Here is a 21,647-nt window from a genome sequence, read left to right as displayed (position 1 = left end):
AGCCCAGGTTCTCACTGCCTAGAGTTGGCCTCTGGTTTGTCCAGGAACTCAGCTGGGATCTGGCTGCAGCAGTAGAAATTGCCTAACCGCCCCAGACAGGTTAATCTTTAGCTTCTCTACATCGCCCAAAGATCTCCTTGGAAGTGTGCGTGGCCAGCCTGACCCAAGGGCTCTGTGCAGGGCCAGGCCAGGTAGCCCGGCTGGAGGGCAGCTCGGTCTCGAGAAGCCCCTGCTGTTGGATCGAGCATCTTCCCAGGCTCCTTGAAACCCTGGGGGCACAGTATTTTTTATTATGGACAAGCCCCTCTGTGACGCTAACTGATAAACACGAAAGGAAGTCCAGAGCAGTTTCCAATGTGACTAAGTTCTCCTGCCTAGTGTAGTGACCTTCTAGCACCTTCCAGCAGCTGACCCTGCATTGCCTCCCTGAGGTGTTTGGGATTGGAGCAGGCTGTGCCCGGCCCTGGCAGCACCCCTCCCAGGCCCAGTGCTACACCCAGGCCTCTCCCTGAGTCTGGGGGATGGGAGCTGGTCCAAGACTGAGGCCCTGGTGGAGGACCCCAGGTGACAGGGCCACTTTTGTCCTAGACCAACCAAGGTGTGCAGTAACTTTTCTTATAGCTGTCTTTATGTTATTCAAATTTAGGGGTAAACTACTAGAAATGGTTTTGAAGTTATAATAAAATTTCCACTTGCCTTGGGCAAACAGTTATAGGTTGGATGAAAAGGTGTTACTGTAGGAAACAGCTAACTTTAAGAGAAAAGGCTGGCATGCTGAGAGAGTATGTGTGTGTGTACACACTTACACAGGTGTGTATAGCCAGAGGGTGGGCGAGGGGCCAGACTTGGTGTGTCAGGAGCCTGCCTTCAGGTCTCAGCAGGACAGCCCCTCCCACTCTAAGCCTCATCTTCCCTGCATGTCAGCCTGGGACAGTAAACCCTTAATCTCTGCCCTGTACACCTGCCAGAACTCTCTGGGGCTGCTGTGATAGATGAATGGGGGTACGTGTGAGAGACAGGACAATGTCAACTGGGAAGGGCCAGGCAGGTGAGGACTCTGCTTAGACAGAGGGTAAGAATGTGTCTGAGGAGGTGGTGGTCTTATTGGGAGGGACCCCATGGGTGGGGAATGTCAGACTCCTTCTGCCTTTCCTGTGGCTGAGACAAGCTACTTGAGTCTATTCTTCCCACCAGGGTTGGGACCTTAAGCCAGCTGCCGGGAGTTTGGGGATGTTGCTGTGGGACATCGGGTGAGTCTCCCAGGGTCCCCACTTGTATACCCTGGGTTTGAGTGCCTGGCAGAAACTCAGCCTCCATATCTTGGTGTCCAGTGACCAAGCATGTGTGGCAAATATGAGTTAGCCAGAGGCCAAGCTGGGCCCTGAGGAACATGGACGTTGGCCTCTGGTTGACGTCCCACCTGCCTTCTGGGAGCAGGGTGGGCAGCAGCCTCCTCAGACCCCCTGCTGACACAGTGCCGTGGGGAGAGGGTGGGCAGTGGTGACTCACAGTCCAGCTCCAGTGCAGCCCTGCAGGTTTTCACCTACAGAGAAGGGAAAGGAGATGGAGCTCAGGGCTGTGAAGACTGGGAGTGACCACGTAATCACGTAAGCCACGAAACAGGCATTCCTAGCACGTGCTGACATTCCCCTGGCCCTGCAGCCGGAAAGGCTGAAAGCTGTCAGTGAAGGATTAGAGCACTCGCATGGCTCCTGCAAGAGCTGCCGCTGTCCTCGGAGACCTCCCATCTGCCTGGTTTCTCCTGGGGAGGCCCTGAGGGTCTCCTGCTGCTGGTAGGAAGTAAGCAGCATGTGGAAGGTGCAGCATTAGGGGGAGTACCTGGGCTTCACAATTGCTAACATGTCCCTATAATGTGTGCTTGCCTCGTTGAAAACTTGTGACGTGGTTGCTTCTGTTAAATGGAACCAAGCATGTGGTGGCCAGAGGCATGTGGAGTCCTCTGCCGACTGGCCAGAGGCCTTCTGGTATGTTACCCTCTGAGCCTTGATTTCCCCATTAGTAAAACAGGGGTAAAAACCACTGTCCTGAAGAGTTGTCATGAAATCCAAATAGGATAGTTATTAACTCTCGGCTCCAGCTGCGGAGCTTGGTGGCTGCTCAGTAAATGTTGGTGTCCCTTTGTCTCTACTAGGATGCAGCTTATGGCTTGCAAATGAAGAGCTTGCTTAGGGCACAAGGTCTGCTAAGGTCGGGAGCTGTGTGGCATTGGATTTAGTGACACAGGTGGGAAAGGCTGTGTGATTTTAATTACATAGCCCGTCAGCCTCCAGCCAGGGGTGCCTGGCTTCCTGATGCCAACTTCATTGGTCCATCTGGTGTTAGCCCATGTCCGTGCACAGGCAGGAGCCAAGCTCATTAACAGCCATCTATTCTTAGCCCAGGGATGTCCTGGTGTGGGGCTAGAGCCCCGCAGGAGGACTGCCCGCTCACTAATGGCAGCGGATGGCTGCACGCGTGTGGGCTGTCCTAGCCAAGCGTGTCGCTCACCACCTTCCTTCAGGATGTCCCTGATCCTGTTCTTGTCTCAGAAACCCAGAGGCTTTTCATAGCTGTTGTTACTCTGCCCACCTTGCAGTCCTGGGGCTGCAGGAAGCACCTTTAATGGGTACTCTGCAAGCCGTAGTAGAGCCAATTGAATAGCTAGACATCTTGGATGGAAGCAGTGGAAGCAGTTGGCACTTCAGAGGTATCCTGCTCAGAGACAGAGCAAACCCAAGAAATGGTTTGCAGAGAGCTGCCCCGCAGACTAGGGTAATCTCTGAATAAAGCCAGAGCTCTTCTCCTATGAGACTGTTTTAGCAAAAGGTTCAGGTGAATCTTTATCATGCACCAACACTGTGCTGGGGCAGTGTGCTCGGAGGACCAGCTTTCTAAGCTCAGAATTGAAAGACCTGTGTTCCTGCTCCCCAGCGTGTCTGTGGCGAGGCCAAGACAGATCTTCCCTCCCAGGCTGGCATCATGTCCTGTGGCCGGGATTTATTCATTGAGGTCCTTCTGTGACACAGTGACCCTGTAAGGTTATATTGCCATTCTCAGCTTATAGAGGAGAGAACTGAGGTTCAGAGGGGTGGTTTCAGAACCATGGAGGGCAGATCCCAAGCACAGATATCCGTGTACCATATGCTGCATCAAACTCCACTAGGTCAGAGTCATGCTCTTGGTTACCATTCATTGTGGCTCTGCCCTTCCCTCAGTCACCAGGAAGCCTCCTCTGCGTCATTTGTCCTCCTTGCAGACTCTGTGATGGGAATTCTGCTGAGTGGCCCTGGTGCCCCAAACAGTGAGGCTGGCTCACTGTGGCCCTTCCCCATGGATGGCCGCCCTGGGCGTTCTGGCTCCTAGCTGGGCTCCCAGGATGCAGCCAGTTGAGCGGCTCCCGGGGGAATCACCTGCCAGGCATCCTTGCGGTCTCAGGGCCTGAGCGTCTGCACGCACAGTGCCCCCTGGCCCTGGCCCTGCTGATGCCCCTGCAGTCTCATGCGGAGTGCTGAGTCCCGGGAAGTCAGCCTCGCTCATCTGTCCCTCCCTGTCTTTCTCAGGGCAGCGAGGTGCTGGGCCCCACTTTTGCCGATGGCGAGCTCCTCTCCAGGGAGCCCGGCTTCTTCCCAGAGGACGAGGAGGAAGCCATGACACTGGCCCCAGCGGACGGCTCCCCGGAGCTGGACATGGACAGCCCCATGGAGAGCACGCAGAGTCTGGAGGGGTCGGTCGGGAGTCCCGCTGAGGAGAAGGATGGGGGGCTCGGGGGCCTGTTCCTGCCAGAGGACAAGTGAGTAAAAACTGTCTGGAGCTCTGCACATCAGGAGAAGGTGATGGTTGTGGCCAGCCCAGGGATTGGAGAGAGAGGAAAGGGGTGCCAGTATCGGCTGAACCATAAAAATTGTCAATTTTTAATCATCTTCAACCTTCAAAAAAAGGCAATTTCATATGGTTCGACTTCATACACGTTCTCAGTGTGGGGTTCCCAAACTCAGGGGACCAAGAATCAGGCTGTTCGCGGTGCAGCCCGTTACCATCGTTTCTCCTGGCCACTCTGCAGGAGAGGCCCAGCAGCTGCACTTGAGATCCCTCAGCCCAAGGACAACTGGTCACAGACCGCACACCTGTTTGCCACTTGATGATTCTGGTTGTTCTCTGGAACTAGGTACCTGAGAGGCAGCCATCATGGAGTGCTAAGAGTTTTCATAAAATTTATAGGAGAAAGAATTGAAGAGTATGATAGTCAACCCAAGGTACTAAGGGATCTGAGGGCAGATATAAATAAGTAAATAAAAATAATAGGGCAGAGGTACCGGGAGACTTGATCTTTAGCACCTTGTCATTACCACTGTGATTCTTAGGAGACTGGGGTTCCTCAGGGGCACAGTGAGAGAATTACTGCCTTAACCTGTTACGGCTCGTCACTCTTTCAGGTTTCCCATTTTTGAGTGTGGAGGTTTAGTAGGATGGAGAAAACCCTCAACTTTGAGTAATAATAAACAGGAATTACTGCATGACAAAGGGGAGATTGGGGGCAGGTGAGGGGTTGTACTTCTCTTTATCCCTAGGTGGCAAACAGGGCTCAGGCAGCCCCTTGCACTGTCACAGCCACACCGTGGGTCACCCTAGAGGCCTAGGGTCTCTGACCCGCACTCTTTGGAGTTAAGTTTCCTTGGACTAGAAATCCCATCTATAAACTGGAAGAAGCATCTCACCTAGTAGCTCATTGCTATTCATTTTAAAACTTCATTATTAGAGTACAAGCCAATTAAACAACATGAAAAAAGTAGGGCAAGTGAAAATAGAGGGGAAACAACTTCCTTTTCTCACAGTCCCACCACCCAAACCCAAGCCCAGTTACCATTTATACATTTTTATTTCCTGCTTTTCCTTATTCTGTATGGACCCTTTACATGCTCAGCCTTATTACATCTAAAATTTCATATCTAATTTTTAATTTGTATTAATTTTTCCACAGTATTGCCAATAATTTTTATAAACCATCCAACAATGATTTGATTGTCTATAACTTAATTTACCAACTTACATTATAATTCAGTAACTAGTTTAATGTAGCTTTAGGTGTAAACCATCAGGTGGTAAGCATTGTTTGCTGCTCTAGAGAAGCATTGGTTTGAACATTTCTTGTGCAGAAACAGTTTCTGTGGGGAGATGTTTCCCTTAGGATAAGGTCCCAAGGGTGTACTTACCAGGTCAAACACTGCAAACTTCATCAAGAACCACCTCCCGGAAGGCCTGCTCTGTCCCCACCATGGGCTGTGGGTGGGGTCTCATCACCGGCCAGCCCTTCTCTCACTCTCAGGTCCCTGGTCCACACTCCATCCATGACAACGTCAGACCTCTCCACGCACTCCACCACCTCGCTCATCAGCAACGAGGAGCAGTTTGAAGACTATGGGGAGGGAGACGACGTGGACTGTGCCCCCAGCAGCCCCTGCCCTGATGACGAGGCCAGGACCAATGTCTACTCAGACCTGGGGTCTTCAGTGTCTTCCAGGTGGGCCCTTGGTCTGCAGTGGCACTGGGGGTCCAGGAGAAACGGCAGCAGCAGTAATCCCAGGGGGGTTCAGTGGGCAGAGTTCTGAGCTGTGTGGATTGTGTTCCTGGGGTCTGGGCTGCTGCCTTTGAACTCTGATTGAGGGTCTGGAATTCCTCCTCCTTCCTCCCATCTTGGGGGAGAAAGTTCACCAACCTTGGCAGCTACACAGATTTCGGGTCTTGTCTTGCGTGCTGGAACCTCAGTGTTGAAGGCCCTTCTAGGGGCCCTCCTGTGATGCCTTCCCACACACCTGAGTCATTACTTCCTCTGGCATTAGCTCTCAGTTGCCTTTGTGTGAAATGGGCACAACTCCTTGGCTTATTTTGGAGAGCATCGGGGGAGGGAAGATCTCTTGCTGTGTTCCCCCCCTCCCCAAGCAAACACACACACACAGAAGGTTCACAGGTATGGGGTCCAGTAAGGTCAGCTTGGCAGGAGGGGGTAGGGCGCAGATCGGGCAGTTAAGGAGGTGATTTCTTTCTCATGAACCAGCGCAGGACAGACGCCTAGGAAAATGCGGCATGTGTACAACAGCGAATTGCTGGATGTTTACTGCTCTCAGTGCTGCAAGAAAATCAACCTGCTGAATGGCTTGGAAGCCCGACTGAAAAACCTGAAGGCCAACAGGTGAGGCCCTGAGGCCCAGCTGAGGGATGGGAGGCCAGGCTGGGGCCAGAGGTTGAAGCAGCAGGCAGTTGGCCCGAGTCTTGGCAGGTGAGGGCACTCTCGCAGTGGGACTTGCATTTTTCTGCAACAGGAAAATCAGGGTGCTTTTCTCAGGACCAGACTGATTAGTGAATTCTTTCCAGTGGGTGGGGAAAAAGCCAGGGCAGAGTAAGGAGTAGGCTAGGGCCCCTTCTGTTCAATGACCATTTCTTTCTTTCTCTCTCAATCTCTCTCTCTCTTTCTCTTTGTAGCCCCAACCGAAAGATCTCTAGCACGGCCTTTGGACGGTAAGGTCCCCTGCGGGAGGACAGGTTGAATGCTGTCCCCCCTTACTGTGCCGCTGCCGCCAGGATGGCTGGCTCCCTGCCCGCAGTCCCGGCCCAGCAGGTGCCCTCCGTACAGCTGAGGGAGTAGAGGGCAGGCAGGCATCCTAAGGCAGTGCCAGCAGAGCGGCCCCCTCCCTGCCTCAGCCTTGGGCAGGCAGCCAGGGACGCCCTGAGAGACACGGGCCAGCTCACAGCTGGTCCCTCTGCACTCTGGAGCTGGCAGCTCTACCAGTGGACCCTGGGCTCCCGCTGGCAGAGGTCGGGGCCTGAGTGTGCCCCGTTGGAGCCAGTAGCTTTGCTCCAGGTTACACCCTGCGCAGCTAATGTTGTGGGACTGCCAGGACCCCCTCTGACTCCCCTGCAGACTGGCCCCAGGTCTCCCGTCAGGGCTCCCCCCAGGGCTCAGGAAGCTGCCAGCAAGGGCCCAGGGGCTCCAGCCCAGGAGCTGGGGTGGGATGGGACCGTCCCTTGGCAGAGACCCCGGCTTCTGCCTGTCAGAGTAGGTGGGAGCCACTGGGGAGCAGTAGCCAGGTTCACCTTGGGCAGGAGTTACCTTGGCAAGCGTTTGCCTGTTTCCAGGGCCCCAGAAAGGAAGCAGGGTTGGTTTGGTGGAGGCGGTGAGTCTTGCTGGGTGGCCTCCTGGGGCGCGGACCCTCTTCCAGTGGAACCAGTCTGCCTTCACTGCTTGGTTTTTCCAGCTGCAGGGGCTCCTCTGCCAGCACCTGTCCCTTGGTGGCTGCTGGCTGGAGCACCAGTGTGAGAAGGGTTCTGAGGCAGCAGGTGAGAGCTGAGATGGACTGGCGTGTCTGCCTGGGGCTCAGGAGGGTGTAGCAGCCTGCCTGCATCCTCTGAGCTGGGCCATCTCTAAGTTCAGAGGCCAGGCAATTCCTCTCCGTGACTGGGTGGGGGCAGCCTCCCCTGGGTTGGCTACTCTCCGGCCCATAGGTGAGTCAGGACCCCAGTCCCTGCAGGGCCTCTGCAGCCTGATGCCCCTCCCTCTCCGCCACAGGCAGCTCATGCACAGCAGCAACTTCAGCAGCAGTAATGGGAGCACCGAGGACCTGTTCCGGGACAGCATTGACTCCTGTGACAACGACATCACGGAGAAGGTGCCTGGGGTGGGCGGGAGAGGGCGCTCCCAGGGGTCGTGGGGACGTGGCAGACCCTGTCTCTGCCCAGGAATTGGGGGCAGGTGGCCTCCATCACATGGGTACACCCCCACCACCCCCACCGAAGGACCCCTCATACACAGCCACATGGAAGCCCTGGCCATCAGACCCACAGTTCTTGGGTTTTCAGTCCTATGGACTCAAAAGTTTTCTCCACTCCCACCTCTGCCCCCTATTGTAGGTGAGCTTCCTAGAAAAAAAGGTGACAGAACTGGAGAATGACAGCCTGACCAATGGGGACCTGAAAAGCAAGCTGAAGCAGGAGAACACACAGCTGGTGCACAGGTCAGGGGCCAGAGTGTTGCTCTGGGGCCTTGGCTGTGACCCTGGGGATCGGAGGGCTGTGTCTGTTGCTAAGGACCCCAAGAGAAGCTCAAGGAGGCTATCTGTATGTCCTCCTAGCCTGGAGGGCCTGTGACACATCGGCCCCTTCCTACATGGCCCTTCTTGTGCAGGGCACCCAGGAGCACAGGTCTTTGGGGATGGGGAGACTGGTTGGAGCTTGACCTTGCCCCCACTCCACCAGGTCTGTAGCCCCAGCATGGATCTCAGGCAGGAGTTGGGGTGCACTCCTGCCTGTCTGTCCTACGATGATGAGAGCTTGACCTTCCTTCCTGGAACAAGCTCTGTAGAGGGAGAGGCTGGGGTGAGCGGGGAGTCGCACCCACTACCAGGAGGGAGTGTCCAGGCATTGCTGCAGTGCCCTCCTCCCAACAGAGGCCCGGCGGATGCGACCGCAGTGGGGCGGTGTGTTAAGACTTAGCTGTCTTCAGGGGGTAGCATGCAACTTGTTAAATTGACCCTTAACCAGGGTCTGGCCCTCAACCTTGTAGGGCACAAAGAGTCCTTTTGTATACCCCAGAAGGTCAGCCTCATGGAGGGACTGTTGCCAGTGACATGTGCCCCAGACTGATGTGCCAGTCAGGCTCCCATTAGTGGGGTTGGGACATCACAGTGGGGCCTGGCCCTTGCCCAGGTCAGGTATGCTCAGGGCCGCTCGGCAGGACATGCCCATTTGTGGAGCCAAGGTGTCCAGGAGCTGATCTATTGATCAGCGGGGTGCCAGCCAGGAAGGAATAGAGCAGAAAGAGAAGTGAGTCCTGAGGGCATGTGGCTGGCCATGGTGAGGCCTGCCACCCTGCTCTGTGCCTGCCCTGGGGGTGCTGCCTGCTTGGGGGCAGCCTGCTCCCCTCTGTGCCAGCTGCCGGGTCTGCCCGTCCATGGTGCGCACAGCTGCCACACCTCTCCTGAGATGCCACGGTGTCCTTGGTTCATCTGTCAACAAGGCAGGCCTGGCATGCGTGCTGCCAGCACCCACAGCAGGGTGTTAGTGACTCCAGGTCTCGGGGCTCGAGGCTCCTGGGGTCACAGCTGGGGTTGGGAGGGGAAGACAGGCCAAGAGAGTTTTCCCTGGACCGGAGCCCTTGCCCCTGCCCTCAGGGTGCACGAGCTGGAGGAGATGGTGAAGGATCAGGAGACTGCGGCTGAGCAGGCCCTGGAGGAGGAGGTGCGGCGACACCGCGAGGCCTACAGCAAGCTGGAGCGGGAGAAGGGCACGGAGATCGGGCTGCTCGGCGCCAGGTGAGGCCAGGGCCTCTGCCCCCGATAGGCGCTCGCACTCCTGGTCCAGCTGGGGACAGGCGCCATCCCCATTATAGGGATGGGGAACTGAGCCTGCGGGAAAGCCTCATGTCCCAGCAGTTCTATCTGGAGACCTGAACACCTGGGCACGTTCTCTAAGAAGCACGTGAAAGAATGTTCACAGTAGCATTGTTCTTATTAGGTAAAACTGGAAACAACACACGTGTGTATCACCACGAGAACAAGTTAAAAAATCCCTGGCCTTGCCCTGATGCCTGGGCTGGGTCTCACTACTGGGCTTGGTGCTCCCCCTGCTGTCAGATCTGCCCCTGACCCTGGGCCCCAGGGGCCATGGTAAATGGAAACGTGGGGCCCTGCTGTCCTTTGGGCTCCGGGGCCTCGGGCATAGTTGTTGGACCTGAGGCAGGCAGGGAGAAGAGCCCCGACGTGATTGGCCACCCAGTAGCCACATGACCTTGGACATGCTGTGTCCCTTTCTGGGCCTCAGTTTCCCCATCTGTCATCCCTCCCTGCCTGCCTCACAGAGCAACCATGAGGGCAGGTGAGCTGGTGCACGTCAGAACACTGCCCAGAGATGGGGGCTGCTCTCGTCCCCGACCTGGGCTGGGGAGGCCACCTGGGCCCCTGGCCAAGAGGGTGGCTGCCTCCACTCTCCTCAGCCTCCCTGAAGCCCAGTGTCTGAGCTGAGCCTTCTGGAGTCTGCTAGGCCCAGTCTGGGATGGAGGGCAGGTTGGGAGGTGGACTCCCACCTTGTACCTCACACCTGGCGGGCCGGTGCTTTCCTGCCTGCTGAGGTCAAGCAGGCCCAAAGGGAACTGGCTGGGCCAGGCCCCTGTGTGGTTTGGTGAGGGGACCTCCCAACTGCCCTGTGCCTGAGACCCACTTTGTTAACTCTTACCCCAACCAGCAGTTCACTTTTAAGTTTTCATTCCTGCTCCAGAATCTGCGGTTTGCATCTGGTTTTGGAGACTGGTATATATTAAGTGTCACTACTCTCTGCCTGCATCTGACAGCTGGCCGGGCTGGCTGGCCTGAGAGGTGGCTGGGCCATGGGTAGTAGAAGAAGACAGTCTGTGAGTGGGCCACAGGCCAAAGCACAGGAAGCCAGCCCTCTTGGGAACTGTCTCAACCTGTGCCCTTCACACAACTCCAGGGGGTGCTGTTCACACAGGATATGCAGACAGTGCTTGCGGAGTCACGCAGCGTGCTTTGTTCTTCATCCTCCACCATCTCAAGTCCCCCGTGAGGTGGTCTTGTCAGAGCGAGGGAGATGGGTCTGGATTCCTTTCTGGCCCTGGCCCTGGGGACTCTGCTGGGGAGCCCAGAGGGCAGTGGAGGCCAGGAAGCCATCTCTCCAGGAAGGAGGGAGTGACAGTGGGAAGGCGAGGGGATGCAGGAATCAGTACCAGAAACAGCCCTCCCCTGTCCTTGTACCTCGGGCAGACAACTCCCCTGCCCCTCATGTCAGGTCATCTAAAAGGGTCCCCAGTCTCTGTCTCCTCATGGAGGCATGTTCAGACAGTCCCTTGTCGGCACTAATGTGGGGGTCATGACTGTCAGAGCCAGGGCCTGTGGGCATCAGAGGTGGCTGCAGCGAGTGCTCAGAGGGAAGAGCCCGGGCGGTGTGCTGGGGAGGATGAGCAGCGAGGATGGCCATTGCCTCCAGCCGCGGTTAACCAAAGGGCCCTACCACACGCCGCCCCGACAGCCACAGGAAGACACTCTCCTTTAGCAGGAAAACATCCCCCCATGCTGTTTCAGGATCTGAGGATGCATGCAGAAAGAATCTTATGTTCTTATTCACAAATCAGTGTTTCCTTTTATGGAAAAAAAAAAGGTAATTCAACTGTCTTTACCATTTTGCCTTGAATGACAGGAAGCTCAAGACTATATTATCATCTGAAACAAATATTCATATTCTCTCTCCTCTGTGCTTTCTGGTATCTTCCCTCCTGCAGGGAGCAGAGAATCACTGCAAATTTTCAACCTATTGTAAGTAATCTCCATTTCTGACATTTTTGTCCTCCTCTTTTCCCCAGAGTACAACAATTAGAGGAAGAAAATACAGAGCTCAGAACAACAGTGACTCGGCTCAAGTCTCAAACAGAGAAATTGGATGAGGTGAGCAGCAGGTCCAGGAAGCTCTCAGACTGAGATTTTGAATCCACAGAGAGGCAGTGTTGGCCATTGAAGGCCTTTCGTTTCCAATTCCTGAAATGTTAATAAAATTGCCCTAGCAAAAAAAACCAAACAAACAAAATGTGAATAATAATTTGTCTTTCTATATTCCTGGCTTTCCAATTTTCTACACTGAATATATTTTCTTATATAACCAGGAAAATAATAAAAAAGAGAAAAAAATTAGCTTGTATTTGGGCTGCTATCTTCTATCATGTTCCTTCTGGTGTTGCTGAAGGGCTTGGGGGGCTGAGGGTTTTTAGCTGAGTTTCTAGACTCTTAAGGGATCTGGCTGTGTCTTTAAGCCATTACTCAGGGGGCTGGTGTGATTGCCCACTTGTTGAGGTGGCTGACCCAGATCTCCAGGGATGCCCCTGGGGCATGGTGAGCCCCTGTGGGCACTCTCTTGCCCTGACCCGGTCTCCCGGCTGCAGGAGCGGCAGCGCATGTCCGACCGGCTGGAGGACACCAGCCTGCGGCTCAAGGATGAGATGGACCTGTACAAGCGCATGATGGACAAGCTGCGGCAGAACCGCCTTGAGTTCCAGAAGGAGCGGGAGGCCACGCAGGAGGTGGGTCCCAGGCCGGAGGGCTGCAGGGTTCTCTCCCGTGCCCTTGCTCCCGCCAACCAGCCTCTCCCCTGTGCAGCTCATCGAGGACTTGCGGAAGGAGCTAGAACACCTGCAGATGTACAAGCTGGACTGCGAGCGGCCTGGCAGGGGCCGCAGCTCATCCTCTGGCCTGGGCGAGTTCAGTGCCAGGGCCCGCGAGGTGGAGCTGGAGCACGAGATCAAGCGGCTCAAGCAGGTGGGCCCTGAGAGCCTCTGTCCCCACCGGGTGGGCCTCTGTGAGGGGCAGTACGCTAGCATGACATCTTCCCACATTCTGGCTGTCCTCTCGACCCCAGCTGTCAGAGCTGCTCATCCCCATCTCACAGCTCTGGCAGGCGGCTTACCTCTAGGCTATGTCAGAAACCCCAGGGTCTTTCCTTGGCGTCCCTAAAAAGAAGTATACACCACTCTTCTGTCCTGCGTGCATGGGGCGGGGAATGAGACTCTACCCAGGCACGAATCAGTTCCTGGCTGCGCTGGGTTCTCCCAGAAGCAGACCCTGAGCCTGGGGTTCCATTTCAGATGGTGCCTGGGAGCACTCCCACAGTTGGAGACCAGTTGGGGCTGGGGGATGCAGGATCAGGGAGGGCAGTGCCCAAGCGAGGGAGTGCTGGTGAGTGAAGTCCCCTCTCAGACCGACCCTGGGGGCAGGCAGCTGTGCAGTATAAGGTGAACCCTCTGGGTTGGCTCCACACGGGCCCCCAGTGGTGGGGGTCCTTCCACAACAGCCCTGCATCCTTCCCTTCTCATCCACCAGGGGGCGCCCAAGGCCCCAGGTCTGAGCAGTTAGGGGCCTTCCTGCAAAGTTAGAGCAGGAGGCCGGCCACCAAGAGGGGCGGGGCACTGCGGGGCTGGCTGTACTCAGACGTTAGCAGGCCCCTGGAGAGAACTCCCATGCGCAGGAGTCCGAGCCCATCTTCAGGAGGAGCCAAGATCAGCCAAGAGCATGATTTTACCCACCACGGTTCAGCATTGGAGGAACCACTGGGTGGACAGTGTCCCCACCCAGGGCTTCAGTCTCCTCCTCCTCCTTTGGCCTGTCCACCCCCAGGGAGGAAGGGGTGGCCAGGACCCTGTGTTCCTGGCTGGACACAGGCTACCCTGAGCAGAGCTGTAACTCCTCAGCCCCCCTATGACCTCCTGGCACCCAGCCCTTTTTCCCACCAAGCCTAGCAGAGGCCCTATCATCTATACGTTTATGAACTGGCCGTGACATGCCTAAGGGGGAGGGTACCAGTGGGAGTCAGGAGCCAGTGGATGCTGACACGTGGATTCCAGAGAGTTCTGGATGCTTCTGGTTGTTGATGTGGCCTTTGTCCTACTCCACAGGAGAATCATAAGCTGCGAGATCAGAATGATGACTTAAATGGACAGATCTTGAGCCTCAGCCTTTATGAAGCAAAGAACCTCTTTGCCACCCAGACCAAAGCCCAGTCTCTGGCTGCGGAAATAGACACAGCCTCCCGCGATGAGGTACCGCCCACTCTCTCTCGCCTTGGGGCCTGTCCTCACCTGCTGCTAGGATGAGCCCCAGGCTGTTCAGAGCGGGAAAAGCAGATCAGCCTGGGCTCTGAAAGTCCCCATCTGCAGCTACCCTGAATGACAGGGCAGAGCTGTGATGGAAAGTGGCTGCAGGTGTAATTATATCAGCTCTGAGTTCCTGCTCTTGGCCAGGGAGAAGCAGGGGTTTGGGAGCAGAGTGGGGTTTGTGTCTTAGCTCAGCCAGAAACATCCCGAACGGCCAGTGGGTTTCATCACGTGTGGTCCAGGGGAGACTGTAATTCTCCTCCCCTAAGCCAAAAGGCAAAGGACACTAGCATTTCTTGAGCACCTGCTGGCAGTATGTCTGCATTCAATATTCTGATAACTCAGGCTTTCTGGACACTTCCATGTTACAGATTGGGAGACCAGGACAAAGATCACCCAACTTGTGGAGGGAGAGAGATCGGATCTCTAGCACCAAAGCCCACTCTTTCTATCCCACTAGGCTGTGGTTTTAAAAGATCAGGCCTCCAAAACACCCTGGTTATATTTTAACACAAATCATAAGACAGAGTCACTGAACCCCTTACCCTGCCCTTGGACCCAGAACTAAAAGCTGACCTCTGGCCTCCAGGGGCTGCCTGGTGAGCTCGGCACCGCCTCCAGCCTGGGCAGAGGCAGCACTTCAGTGACATCCCAAAGGATCCATCAGGAGGTGACCTTGAGGGGGCAGGGGCAGAGCGAGGGGTAGTGAGGGGGCCATTGCAGGCAGAGGAAACAGCTGGCAGCCCTATCAGTCTTAAGGCCCTAGGATTTGGGATGATAGTCTTGATTGTAAATGCCTCTGGCCAGTACTCTCAGCCTTTACTAAAAGATTACCCACACCTGGGTCCTCCACACACCAATCAGAATCTTTGGGGATGGGTCCTGGGCATCTGCACAGTTCATACTCCTGGCATCTGAATGCTAAGGTTGATCTTGGGCCCACCTTGTCCAGGGCCTCCTGAGCCCCTCTGTCATCAGGCACTGGCTTACTGCAAGCCCGGGATTCTGGGCTCTAGTCACACCCCAAGCCTGTCCCTGTCCCTGATGTGTCTTGCATTCCTTTCAGCTCATGGAAGCCCTAAAGGAGCAGGAGGAGATCAACTTCCGGCTGAGGCAGTACATGGACAAGATTATCCTCGCCATCCTGGACCACAACCCCTCCATCCTCGAGATCAAACACTAAGACAAGGGGGCTGGCTGCAGAGCAGCCTCAGGAACCCCCAACCCCAGGACCAAGGGGCAGATCCCGCCTGAGGATGCACCCTGGGCTGGGCCTCACACGCACACTGTAAATGTATTTTTAGCCACCATTTAATGTGTGCTGATGTGTATGTGGGCAGCCGTGCACACAGCGAGGTGTGAGCATGGGATCATGGCCATGAGTGGTATCTGCAGTTAGCTATCCATGCATATTGTTGTCCCTTTGCAAGGGGCAGAGGGTGCTATAGATGGTAGGGGGCAAGGTCTGCTATCAGGAGTTACTGTAATAATAACTGGAAGCTTGTGTTTCAGATACTGGAGACAATGATTCTACCTCTGGGGATAAGAACCTAGAGGTACCGTAGTAAGACAGGCCTCTGAACCCCCTAGGAATGGGAGCAAAATGATGCTTTTTCCAGGAGTTTGAGTGCCCAACAGCTGTGTCCTCACCAACCTCTTTGGCCCCCTTCCAGTCCAGGTGCATGAGCTCAGAGAGGAGGAAGGGGCATCTGGGTGGGGGGAATGTGAGGCCAGTCCCCAGGGAACCCCCTCACTGGCTGGCAGTGCCCTCTAATGCTCATGCACAGTGTGTCCAAAGGTCCTTGGCTGCAGAGGACCCGGCACTGAACAACCTTCATTCTGAGAGTTCTTGGTATTTCTGGAGTTGTCCGTACATTTCCCCATCCCTGCTTACCTACCTCTCCTTTTCTGATTTTGTTTTGTTCTTAAGACAGTGAAAAATAAGCAGCATCCACTTGAGGTATAAAATGAAGGGATTAAAAGGAAGGAGAAGGAGGCTGGGGGACAGGGGTGCCTAAGGCACGTGTTGGCACTGGGGAACGAAAGACCTGACTGTTGGGGAGGAGCACGCTGTCGGCTTTTCTGCTGCGTGTCTGCATTTTAAGAGAGAAGCACCGATGGATCATCTCCTTGGCTTCCCAGGCTGGGAGGGTACCTTGCTTACGAGTCCCTGCTCTCCGCAGTCTGGCGATGGCAGACCTTGGGTCTGGATTTTCAGAATCGGAGTTCTGGGTTGGGCTGGGCTCGGCTCAGCTCAGCTGGGTGGTGAGGCGCCTGCATTCCAGCTTTCAGAATCTCACCTGTATCGGTTCTCTGCCTGGGGAACAAGTGCTGTACCGGAGGGGGACACAGCTGAGAAAGTTGTAGGAAACCTTAGTCCTCCATCCTTGTGGCTCATGGTGGAAATTGACACTCTGCATTTTTAATGTGATCTTTTGTTCTAGGCAGCTGGGAATAGATATGGCACTTTCTTTGAATTTTCCAGTTTGTCTTAATTTCATGTGGCATGTGACTTGTTTCTTTATAAATATATATAAGCACATGTGGTCTTCTCCCCTGCAGTTTTCTTCAGCACATCTAGTGTGAAAAGGAAAGTTGGGGCATGCTGGGGATAGGCTTGGAGGGGTGTAGGCAGAGAAGAGAGCGCAGTGGAGGTGGAGAGGGGATCTGGACCTGGGTGTGTTCCCTGCTCGCAGAGGCAGGGCTGTGGCCAGAACCAATCTTCATTCTGTTCCAGGCAACTTTCGCTTTTGCTGGGTTTCATGATTTCTTTTTAAGCATAATTGCAGGATTTGTGTGGGGCTGCACTTGCTCTGATCTGGAGCTATGAGGCCACCCACACCAGGAAGACTAGGGCAGAAGGTCACTGCCGGTCCCTTAGGACACCGGTCTCTGTGGGCCCCCCTGAGGGTCTGAGAAGGCACAGCAGTGGAAAGAAGGCCTGAGGAGTGGGGCTCTTGGGAGTTTGCTGGTACAGAGGAATGGACACAAAGGGAAGGAAGTTGGCCAGTCATGACATGGCTTTGGACTGGGTTTTACATCGGAAGGCCTTGCACAGAGGCCGGCCAGATCAGGGTTCCTGGCCATGGAACGGACATTCCAAGGCAGCACCCAGGACGAAAGACCCCGGGGGACCTGGTGCAGTGTGTGGGGTCTCCGGGATGAGCCTGTCCCTATAACACATGCTTCAAGTTAAATCCAACCTTTCTCCACCCAGAAAATACATCTTATAAAACCTATTCTTGTCAAATTGGCTTTTTAAGATCATGGAGCTTTTTCAAATGCTCTTCTGTTGCTTGAAAGCTAGCCTGAGGGGGCACATGCCCCAGGGGCCCCAGCCCCACAACACCAGGGCAGGTTCCAGTTCCCCTGGGATCTAGGCACGGGGAGCTGCCCTGTTCGCTTCCTGTGTTTTCCACCGCCTCCGTCTGTTTTCGGGTTGCATTCTGCCCCCTTTCTCTCAGTAGTGGGGCTGTAGATAGCATATAGGGCGCCCTGTTCAATTTGAATTCCAGGTAAACAAGTAATTCTTAGAAGTTGTTCCATGCAATCCTTGGGACATGTTTAAAATGGAGAAATTTTTTAAATTCTGGTAACTGGGCCGCCATCCCAGAGGTTCTGATTTCACTGGTGTGGCGTGCAGCCAGGCTCGGGGATGGTGCAAGAACTTCCCAGGTGACTGTGATTTCACTGGGTATCCTGTGTGGGGCTTTTTTTTTTCTTTGCTAAGTCTGTCAACCCTACCAAGGAGGGCTTAACAGTAATTTGGAGTTTTGAGGAGTTTCGAGGGCTTGGGGAAGAGGTTTCAGACTCACATTTTGCATGAGACTTGGCTATCGTCATGTTCAGCTGGAAAGCAAAAGGAATTGTCTGAACCAGCAAGGGATTTTTTAAAAATATATATACAGTATCTAGTAGAAAACGAAGCACCTTCTAGTTTAGCTTGGTCTTGTTCTGTTGACAGGTATGGGAAAGTTTCTTAGTAAAAAAAAAATTTTTTTTTTTTTACTTTTGAATTGGCCAGAGCTAGACAAGTTATTTTAAAGGTGAAGATTCTTTGAGAACTGTCAAGAGGAAAATAGCTTTACCTTGTTTCTGACCTGTTAAAAACACAAAGCTCAAGAACGTCCGGAAGCATTGGGACCTGAAACAGTGGTGCTGAGCTTTGGAAAATCACCTGGGGAGATTTTTAAAAATGTTCTGACAGGGCTGACCCCCCAGAGATTCAGCTTTAATTAGTGTAACTCAGGCATCTAGATGTTTCAGAGCTCCCCAGGTGATACTAGTGTTCAGCCTGAGGTGGAGAAGGTTGCTGGCCAGAGGTGGAGAAAACAGGCGGAAACGGCTGCTGGGTTTGTTAATCCAGGGGCTGGGTAACAAGGAGTCGGAGGCTTCTCCTGTTCTGACGGTGGATGGTGAGAAGTTAGCAGATCCTGTGGCCCCAGGACAGGGGGCCAGTTGCCTTTGGGAGCTGGTGGATCCAGCTGCCATCACCGGCCTGAGGTTGGCAGCCCTGAGGGGCAGGTCTTTGCTTGGTGCCCATGGAGTCAGTAGGTGGCCCGTGTTGGGATGTATCCCCTCGTTCTGGAGTGGGAGTAGAACAGAATATGGACGGGGGTGGGGCTGACAAGCTGGGCTGTCCCCCCCAAAAGCAGCCTCAGAAACAGCAGTAACCTCCCAGCCGCCGAGCAGGAGGGGACACTGGCTTGGTGGGGTTTTTTGCCTCTGGTACGTGGTGAGGCTGGGTGGTGGAGGGTCACGCAGCACACAGCTCCTCCCATCAGTGGCCAAGCCAGCGTCCCAGCCCACACTTGCTGGGAGCTCCTGGGCCGGCCAGGTCCTGGTGGGCAGGAGGACGGTGTGGCCTCTTCTGTTCCCATGAGGGACTTAATAACCAGCAAAGGCCTACAGGGGCCAGTGGGGCCTGGTGAATCAGGGAGAAATTCAACCCTTTTGGGGCTCTGTATGTGTGTTTAACATACTAGCAAATTTAAACCTAAAAGCTAACTTCAGATGTCATTGGAATATCAGAAGTTTTTGGATGGCCACCATGCCAAGTAATGACTTTGCTCACCTGGCAGATCTGCAGTGATTCTCAGAGGGCTAGGGTGGGTTTTAAATTGAGGAGGGGCCATTCAGGGCTTCAGTGCTGGCGCCCTTCCCAGCCTTTCCCCCCTCTGGGACTGGGCCGCCTCTCTAGGGCAGTGCCTCAGGCCGTGAGACAGGCGTGCCTGCGGAGGGGCAGGCTAGAAGGGGCCACCCTCTCCCAGCTGGCTTCCAGCACCTCCCTTCCCTCCACTCACCTTGGGGACCTCCAGGCCCATGCGCCCTGCTCCGAGCGCCAGGAGAGGGCAGCGAACGGGTGGGGCTGGGTGTGGCAGGGCCGTTCAGGCCCTTTGGCCCCACCCCTCTGCTGCCTGCCTGGGAAACTAGGCTGCTTTCCTGACAGGTTTGGTTCGAAAAACGTAGACCCTGGCGAAGCGTGGCTGGATGACCGGAGGTTGGTGCTCCAAGCTCATAGGCTCCTCCTCTTTCCATTGTGATGGTAATGGCGGATGTCTGCCCCAAGCCGCCAGCAGGGGGGTGTCTGGGGACGGCATCCAGGCCCCACTTTTAGGATCTAAGTGCTGTTTTCCCCACCAGACCATGCCTCCTGCCTGGACCCTCTGCTTTGCTGTGTGACACAGGCTGTTTTGTCTGCATGGTTTGGGGTTGTTGTCCTTGTGCCTTTTTCTCTGTCACCACTGTACAGGATTCCCCATGTTACGACTGCCCCCTTTTCTACATTTTTGTTTACCCTGGCCCTTCCAGAGCCCTGTACATGTGTACATAGTATCCACTTTGTGTCCGCGTGCCTGTACCACATCAGGTCTGTTCCCAGGCCAGGTCTCTGCACTCTTACCGACAAGGGTCAAGCTCTGCTTCCCCTCTGTTCACTCAGTCTTGCAGACGGTGTACAGAATTTTGTCATTATGGTCTTAAGCCCGGGGGTCTTGGACTCACTTAGCCCTCCATCCAGCCTACCTGCAGCTAGTTTAGAAGCCTTACACAGCATAAAAGAGTGACTTTGTGTAAAGCAGCTTCTCCTACAAACTCCTTCCTGTATGGGCATTAATATTTACAGAAAGCAGAGTGTACCCTTCTAGCCTAGGGCGTGGGCCCCAGCAGGGATGCTGTGGTGTGCAGCAGATCTGTGGGCCCCGCAGAGGATGCACCCCCAGCCTCCGGAGGAAGCTCCATCTGTGTGGCTCCCAGTACTTGACATTGGGTCTGGGTTCAGGGCCATCGCCACCTGATGTCCAGAACAGCTTCGGACCCCAAGTGGGCAGAAGGAAGAGGCTTCTTGCAGCTGCCCCTGCCTGCCACTCACACCTGCCGAGTCTTCCTCATCTGCTGAAGGTGCTCAGACCCGGGTGCCATTAAATGCCCAACTGATGTCAGGACAGCCATCAAACCGTGCATTGCTGAGGACTCTCTCACAGCCGACTGGCTCCCCTCGTCCCAGCCCTTTCATGACTGGGCCACCTGGGGCGCAGGTGGAAGAGGCTGCACATGTGGCCTCATGCCCAAGGCTTTGTTCCATTGCTTTGACTCTCCGTGGGATTCCATGCGAGTCTTTGCCTCAGGAGCCCGGTGCCCCATCTGTAAGCAGGCTTAGCTTTGGGGCTGGGGTGACCTTTATCACAGGCCCAGGGTGGGGAGAGTGGGGTGAGGCCCCAAGGTTGTGTGCCAGGGTCCCGAGCTCTGCCTCCAGCCTCCTCTGGCCAAAAGTGGCAGGCTCTCAGGAGCAGGCTCTTTCGGGAACTCTAATGTACAGACCAAGGTGTAAATAAACAGTTTGCTCTTCTTGCCTGATGTGATGGTGCATTTCTGTGGCTGGGGAGGGTGGAAGAGGTGAGGCCTTGTTCCGGCCTCCCTCAGGAACGCAGGCCCCACTGGCACACGGGGGCAGCTGCTGCTTTCCTCCAGGGGCAGGGGGCAGCAGGGTCCCGTGGAGAGACGTGAAGCCCTGGGACACCACCATTCCAGCCCCGGGGGGCTGATGGGCAAAACCTTTCCTTGCCACAACCATGTTCCCTTTCTCAGCAAGGGCTTCTCCAGGGTCTGTGCTTGTTCTGGCCACTCATGGAGTCCCAGTGCCATCTTCCTCCAGGTCAGCTACTCAAGCCTGGTTCCAGACCCACCTGCCAGCACTGGTCCTGCCGAGCACTAGAACATCAAGGTGGCTCCAAGTTGGGTAGCTCAGGCCTCCAGATTTCTGCATTCTTGTCTGTGCCTTCCTCCTATTACGGGATTTCAGGTGTTGAAGCGGTTCACAGGTCACCCAGGCCCAGCATCTGGAGATGGGTATTCCCCCCTGTTGGCTCAGACCCTCAGGACAGGCAGGACTAGGCCCATCCATCTCCCCACTCAGGCCCATGTGCCACGGGTCTGCCAGGGCAGGCGGATGATGCCCCACTCACTGAATTTACTCAGACTCCTGGGCTCACAGGGAAGGCATCTTCCAGCCCTGGGAGTTACATGAAGTCTGGACCTTGATTCCCTCCATCCTCCTAGATGGTTGTCAAAAAAATACAGGATATCCCATTACATTTGAATTTCAGATAATTTTTTAGTTTAAATATGTCCCATGCAATTCTAAAAATTCATTCATTGCATATCTGAACTTAACTTGTTCAAAGTTGTCTGGCCTTTTATTTGGCAAACCTATTCCCAACACTTTGCAGGGCTCCTCTGCTGCCATTCAGGTGTCTCCAATTCCCGAGCGCTTGGTTTGCACCCATTTCAGAAACAGGTTCCCTCTAGTTTGCCACTACTTTGAGACTGGTCCTGCCTTCTCCACCCCAGCCACCCAGAAGTGACTCCTGCCTTTCCAGGAACTGTAGCCCCCTTGCACCCTGCCTGGGGAGTATGAAGAAATCTGGAGCCCTGAACAACCAAATGACTAGAACTCAGTGCATAGTCCAGGAAGTGAAGGAGACAGCAATGATGGGCTGGGAACTGGAGT

The 21,647-nt window shown here is 54.9% G+C and overlaps 1 protein-coding gene across 7 annotated transcripts in view; it reads left to right on the top strand.

The window, feature by feature from the left end:
• The window catches only part of RAB11FIP4 (RAB11 family interacting protein 4), a 111,794-nt gene extending 91,305 nt beyond the window's left edge, over positions 1-20,489 (top strand). For 5 of the 7 annotated variants that reach the window (XM_017661390.3, XM_037003971.2, XM_037003973.2 and 2 more), the window contains 13 exons: positions 3,561-3,790; positions 5,324-5,518; positions 6,053-6,187; positions 6,478-6,513; positions 7,562-7,661; positions 7,903-8,006; positions 9,162-9,302; positions 11,363-11,444; positions 11,936-12,073; positions 12,150-12,308; positions 13,442-13,585; positions 14,229-14,309; positions 14,706-20,489. In XM_017661390.3, the coding sequence (XP_017516879.1) occupies positions 3,561-3,790; positions 5,324-5,518; positions 6,053-6,187; positions 6,478-6,513; positions 7,562-7,661; positions 7,903-8,006; positions 9,162-9,302; positions 11,363-11,444; positions 11,936-12,073; positions 12,150-12,308; positions 13,442-13,585; positions 14,229-14,309; positions 14,706-14,822 (1,662 nt within the window). In that variant the 3' untranslated portion in view covers positions 14,823-20,489. Of the gene's footprint in view, positions 1-1,194; positions 1,251-3,560; positions 3,791-5,323; positions 5,519-6,052; positions 6,188-6,477; positions 6,514-7,561; positions 7,662-7,902; positions 8,007-9,161; positions 9,303-11,362; positions 11,445-11,935; positions 12,074-12,149; positions 12,309-13,441; positions 13,586-14,228; positions 14,310-14,705 lie in introns of those variants that run through there. The other 2 variants (XM_037003974.2, XM_037003972.2) reach the window with 2 other exon arrangements.
• Positions 20,490-21,647: the final 1,158 nt, after the last annotated feature.

The sequence above is a fragment of the Manis javanica genome, chromosome 4, assembly GCF_040802235.1.
Source record: "Manis javanica isolate MJ-LG chromosome 4, MJ_LKY, whole genome shotgun sequence".
In the NCBI taxonomy this organism is placed as follows: domain Eukaryota; kingdom Metazoa; phylum Chordata; class Mammalia; order Pholidota; family Manidae; genus Manis; species Manis javanica.
Note: the sequence above shows the minus strand (reverse complement) of the source record. Positions and strands in the feature narration are given on the sequence as shown.